The sequence below is a fragment of the Phaseolus vulgaris genome, chromosome 3 (assembly GCF_000499845.2).
Source record: "Phaseolus vulgaris cultivar G19833 chromosome 3, P. vulgaris v2.0, whole genome shotgun sequence".
Classification (NCBI taxonomy): Eukaryota; Viridiplantae; Streptophyta; class Magnoliopsida; order Fabales; family Fabaceae; genus Phaseolus; species Phaseolus vulgaris.
The window spans coordinates 51,438,541-51,444,457 of NC_023757.2; the positions used below are offsets into that span (position 1 = coordinate 51,438,541).

At 31.3% G+C, this 5,917-nt stretch overlaps 1 protein-coding gene across 4 annotated transcripts; it reads left to right on the plus strand.

The window, feature by feature from the left end:
* LOC137808597 (pectin acetylesterase 8-like) lies at positions 1 to 5,687 on the plus strand. Of its 4 annotated transcripts, XM_068609784.1 has the most exons (14): positions 1 to 73; positions 730 to 891; positions 1,788 to 1,903; positions 1,989 to 2,071; positions 2,873 to 3,002; positions 3,086 to 3,165; positions 3,269 to 3,355; positions 3,436 to 3,560; positions 3,653 to 3,713; positions 3,850 to 3,903; positions 3,983 to 4,060; positions 4,587 to 4,692; positions 5,101 to 5,246; positions 5,329 to 5,687. In XM_068609784.1, the coding sequence occupies exons 3-14, from the start codon at positions 1,789 to 1,791 to the stop codon at positions 5,455 to 5,457; spliced, it is 1,194 nt and encodes a 397-aa protein (XP_068465885.1). In that variant the 5' UTR covers positions 1 to 73; positions 730 to 891; position 1,788; the 3' UTR covers positions 5,458 to 5,687. The 4 variants fall into 4 exon arrangements, with proteins under 4 accessions (XP_068465885.1, XP_068465884.1, XP_068465882.1 ...); XM_068609783.1 differs by lacking the exon at positions 1 to 73 and having other exon boundaries at positions 673 to 891; XM_068609781.1 differs by lacking the exon at positions 1 to 73 and having other exon boundaries at positions 889 to 1,202.
* Positions 5,688 to 5,917: the final 230 nt, after the last annotated feature.

Consider the following 5,917-nt stretch of genomic DNA (forward strand, 5'->3'; position numbering starts at 1 on the left):
TTCATCGTTTTCTTAATCAGAACAATTGCTCATAAATGTTGACGTTGTGTCATACCTAGATAATAACTTCTACGTAAGTCTTCTTCCAGATGTCTTTTTTAGAGTATAAAGTTAAATTTCTAATTTTAGAGTGTTATTTTTTAGGTTAATTTTTTTATTTAATTTTATTTTCAGTTATAATACATTTTTTACGACAGATAATTGTTAGATACAAGTTTCAACTTATCTTGAGGTGTCAGATTTCATTTTAATGTCCAACATAAATTTTTATAAAAAGAATATAACTTTACATTTATTTGTTAATTTCAAAATATAATTTATATATATATAATTAGACGTAACAATCAAATATCAATATGAGATTAATTGGAAAATTTTCAAAAAATAAGATAAAATAACATATACTAAATATTAAACAACTAAAAGTAAAAAAAAAAAAATACTTCTATAGTTTTTCTTCTTTACATTTCAAGGAAATTAAATACTTTTCAGAGTTCATAATTAAATACTATAATACTTATTTAAAATAATTTGACACTAGTCCTACCCACTGCTCTTATTCTTACATCAACATATTTTAAGAAAGATTATCATAATGTAATAATTTATGTTAAAAAAAATGCTCTACGTTAAATTTGTTAAATAAATATCATAATTCTTTTATTCATTATCACTTCATCCCTTTCTTTAAGTCTTTATTTTTTTCAGTCTTTTCTTTCGCTTTCTCAGCAATAAAGTCACAAAAAAAAAGTTTATATAAGATTGTGTTCTTGCAAGTTCCAAGTGAAGTGCATCAAAACCATATCTATCTTTCTCTGTGAAGACGTGTCGGTAGCTGAAGCATTTTACAGGCCACCGCTTTCCTCAACTTTCTTTCACTTACCATTTAAGGTATACCTCAATGTGTTTCATGTTTTTCTTCTTTATTTCTTCATACTATTTTTTTCACCATTTTTTCATAGTAGTTTGTGGGGTTGGAACTTTGTATCATGGGGCATTTTGAATGCTGGAAAAGTTATTAACTTTATCGGTGGAAAAGAGTTTTTGATCTAGGAAGTGTTATCTGTTTTTGGGCCTAGTTTGGAGGGGGGAATGCAGGTGTATATATATTCTTTTAGTGTTGTTATGGTCTGATATTCAAATATGGAAATGCTAGTTTGTGGATTTTCCATTGTAGTTACTTATTGGGGTATTAGAGTGAGGTAATATATGATATTTCGTTTAAGCTTTCTGATCGCCAAACAGATGAAGTTCTTAGCTGATTCTAAGATTGTTCAATTGATTTAAAATGTTTCATCTTCCTTTGCAAAAACGGTGCTAATAATAGTGTATCTTGTAATTTATTTGTAGATCAGATTCTTCTTACTTAAGTGTATATGTTTTTTTGTTTTTTCCATGTTCTCTGCGTAGTTCTTCGTTTCTTTTAATCTGCATTTCTTTCGGTGCAAGAATTTAAGCCTGAAAGCTCTCTCTGTTTAAGCTGAAGTCAAGGATCTCCTCAGGCTTTTTTCATTTTATGTATATAAAATCAAACTTATTGGGTTGATCATTTGTTGGTAACTTGAATGCACAACTGATGCGGTAGCAAATGAGAGGATAGAAAATTATATAAACTTTTCCTTGTTTTGTGTGCAAGGGTTTAATATGATGTCCCTTTTGTTTTATGTTTGTACGACATAATTTTTCTTTATGTTAAATAAATAGCACACCCTACAGATAGTTCCAATGTGCAATATCTCGTTTTTTATGCATAAGTTTATTGTTTGCTATTTGTTTAATTGGTGCAGAATGGTGAGCAGAGGCCAATGGTTAAGTGTGTTAATATGTGTGGTACTATTACTAAAAGCAGAAGGGGTTCCCGTGGGAATCACTTTTGTTGAAAATGCTGTGGCAAAAGGAGCTGGTGAGAAATTTCTGCTATGATCTTGATCTCCTTGGTCACTATTTTTAGGATTAGCTTTGAAATTGATGTTTGACATGTTTTGCAGTTTGTTTGGATGGGAGTGCACCGGCTTACCACTTTCATAAGGGATCTGGAGCAGGGATTAACAACTGGATAGTTCACTTTGAGGTATGTCTCCTTCTGCAAGATGGTTTCAATATTATGAGTCTTTCACCAACTCAAAAAAACCTCCATTTTAGTTTTAACTTTGAGTATGTTCCTTTTATGTTTTGTGATTGTTAAACTGAAAACTGGATCAGAAGGTGCATTGGTAATTTTTTTATATGGGTTGTGTTTGTGTCAAGGTTTATGAAGTTCTTCCCACATGAATGAACATGGCATAATGTGTCATTTCTATATTTGGACTAGTTTATCTTAAAAAATATCCCATTTTTTTTCCTTTGTTTTTAATTCAATGGTGAGGAGATGGGTACTTTTCCATGTCAACAATTAACTTCCTTGTTACTCCCATTTTTTATTTATATCATTAGAATTTTGAAAAATATACCCAATAACAAAGTTATTATTGGTCATAATGTTCCAATAAATGTAATAATATATACCTTGGAACTTAGAGTCATATATTTCAATTCTTCTTAAGTCAAATTTGGTTATTGAAATTATTGGGAATTAACGATTTTTCTTAGTTTTCACACTCTCAACAAATCATTGATGACCATGTTTTGTTAAATATGTTGATTTTTGTAATAACTAGCTTAAAGTCATTTCAAAATGATTTGGTTGTTGACCTTGTAATTTTTTTTCATAACATGATGATTAAACTCAATATAATGTTGATACATGATTGGTAAATTATTGGTCATTTTTAACTCTCTCACTATATATATAGATAGATAGATATATATACATACATATGAATACATTGATACATCTATTTTTGTTGATGATCTTTAATACAATTTCTTCTAGGGAGGAGGATGGTGCAACAACGTTACTTCTTGCCTTTCCCGTAGGGACACTCGATTAGGTTCATCTAAGAAAATGGATACCCAACTTTCCTTTTCTGGATTTTTTAGTAACAGTAAAAAGTTCAATCAAGGTAATGAATGTCTACAAATCAATAAACAGTTTTTTGGCTGTTTTCCCTCATAAATCTTTCCCTAAAAATGCTATATGTTCCAGATTTCTATGATTGGAACAGGATCAAGGTTAGGTATTGTGATGGGTCATCATTTACTGGTGATGTTGAAGCTGTTGATCCAGTAAGTTTTACAAATTCAAAGGAATTTTGTTCTGTAAATTTGCAGGGAAATATTAACTAATTTTCTTTCTGCTGAGGCTTTATAATATTATTTTGTAAATCAGAGAACCAATTTGCACTTCAGAGGGGCAAGGGTTTTTGCTGCTGTTGTTGAAGATTTACTAGCAAAAGGAATGAAAAATGCTCAAAATGTATGGGACATTGATAATTACCTACTTTTGTCTTCATCTTGAATGATTTTTAATTCACTAGTTGAAACTTGTAACTTTAGGCAATTATCTCTGGATGTTCTGCTGGAGGATTGGCTGCAATTTTAAACTGTGATCGATTCAAAGCACTGCTTCCTAGAACAACTAAAGTGAAATGCCTTGCAGATGCTGGTTATTTCATCAATGTGTAAGCTACTTTATTTGCTTTCTACTTGTCCTTTTTTCCCTGAATTCTTTTGGAGTTTGTTAAGTCATGTAATGTTTTTGTTTGTTCAACAGAAAGGATGTCTCAGGGGCACAGCGCATTGAAGAATTCTACAGTCAAGTTGTTCAAACACATGTATTTGTCCTTTCTCTCATTATTTTGCCCTGTACCATCATCACACAAGCTTATGCTGTTAATGTTTTCACTCTTTCTGTTTAGAAGAAACTTTCATCAAATGGAAACTGACATTTTTTTATCTTCTTTATTTTAGGGCTCAGCTAAGAATTTGCCTTCATCCTGCACTTCAAGACTCAAACCAGGGCTGGTGAGTTTGTAAATTCCAAGAGTTTCTACCTTTGTGACTTCTTCGGTGTTACTAATACTTCTTCTGAACAATTGCGTAGTGTTTTTTCCCTCAAAATGTTGTATCACAAATCAGTACTCCAATCTTCTTCGTAAATGCAGCCTATGATTCATGGCAGGTGAGATTATTCTCTTTCACAGAAAACATCATTTTATTCTGAAATCGTGTTCCTTTGGAATGTATTGTTTTGTTCCAACTTAAAGCTGACACTATGTTTATATTCATTGATCAATTGGTGTTAGTTCTGACATTTATCTCACAAAGTTCATATATGAGGATGTCTACAAAACAATGTGATTAATTTTGCTAATCATTCCCAGTGAAAAAATATGATTCCTTGATTAACTCTAGAGAAAATTCTGCTTGTATAACCCATTAGGATATGGTGACCAATTGAGCCAAGGTTTTTCTACACATTAATTTTATCTTAGCATACCATTTTCCGTACCACTATGAAGATTTTGTTTTCCTATGAGAACATTGTAAATGATATATGATTGAATCCTGAATCATATTTCCCCTCCAATAAGTGCTTAAAAACTCATCTCCATCATAAAGCTAATGTTGCTACCACCATATTGCTCTTAATAACTGATGATATAATATTTTCTCTGATCCCTAACATATTGCTTTGATTCATTCAGATCAAAAACATTTTGGCACCAGGTGCTGCTGATCCCCATGGCCAATGGCGTGAATGCAAGCTTGATATCAAAAACTGCTCACCAAATCAACTCAGTGTAATGCAAGGTGAAAATCTTCGGATCTTGATGACACTCTACAAGAAAATATTTAATAAAAATCAATTATATTGACTAAATTAAAAGTTATTAGTTTCTAAATTAGTTTCTATTATTGATAAATAGTATATAATATAGTCGCAACTAATTATTTTTAGTCTACTGAAATTCACTGATACCAACAAAACTCCAGGATTTTTTCTAGGTTTCTAATCAACATCATAAAGCTGTCTAAACTTTGTCCTGCCTCTATATACACTATACTTGACATGGATCATTTGTAAGAACAAAAGCACCATCATAATCACATATGTATATTAATCTTCTACCATTTCGTTGATGGCTTCTAGGGGCCTATGGGATTTTTCACATAATCACATTCTAACAGTTTGTGACCTCATTTAATGCATGATTTCAGTATTCAGGACTGATTTCCTAAGGGCATTTGGTGCTGTGGGGAACTCTCCATCTAAAGGGCATTTTATAGATGGTTGCTATGCTCACTGCCAAACTGGAACACAAGAGACATGGTTGAGAAATGACTCTCCTGTGTTAGGCAACACAGTAAGAAACTGCATCAGAATTTCCTTTCTAGAATATGTGTGCATCAAAATCTCTCTCTGACTATTTGCTAAACACTTTGCAGACAATTGCAAGGGCAGTGGGAGACTGGTTTTATGATCGAAGGGCATTCCATCAGATAGATTGTGCCTACCCTTGCAACCCCACTTGCCACAATCGTATTTTTGATCAGAATGCTCTTCCAGACGTATAGATTTCAATTAAACAGCATGTGAGTTATCACTACAGACTATAATATACTTGTTGGTGATCCATATGTAGTTCTTATTAATGAAGAAGATGTGGTTGAAGATTTAGAACCTCCAAAGTAAGGGTATGTACCCTGATAAAAGGATGGTAAATGTCACCATGTAACAACAAAAATCTACCATGATGTGGATAGCAAGTTATGGAAGCATATTCAAATTGCAAATGTTAGCAAAATCTTGTTTGTAGGAGTAGATTAAATTTATGGTACATAAATGTTTTTAGTAAGTATAAGTATATTATAATTAAAAATCACAGCATATAATATTTTTAGCATGCAAATTATAAAACAATTTTAGTATTATTAGATTATAATATTATATTTCCTTAATGTTATTTTATATATAATTTAATTATTAGTATTATTTTATTTGTACTGGTTTAATCACTGATTCGACTAATAAATC

Excerpts from the sequence above, each read along its gene's own strand:
- LOC137808597 (XM_068609781.1), top strand. The coding sequence starts at position 1,144 with ATGGAAATGCTAGTTTGTGGATTTTCCATTGTAGTTACTTATTGGGGT. Across the intron at positions 1,904-1,988 it reads TGCTGTGGCAAAAGGAGCTG|TTTGTTTGGATGGGAGTGCA; the intron begins GTGAGAAATTTC and ends CATGTTTTGCAG. Across the intron at positions 3,166-3,268 it reads ATGTTGAAGCTGTTGATCCA|AGAACCAATTTGCACTTCAG; the intron begins GTAAGTTTTACA and ends TTTGTAAATCAG.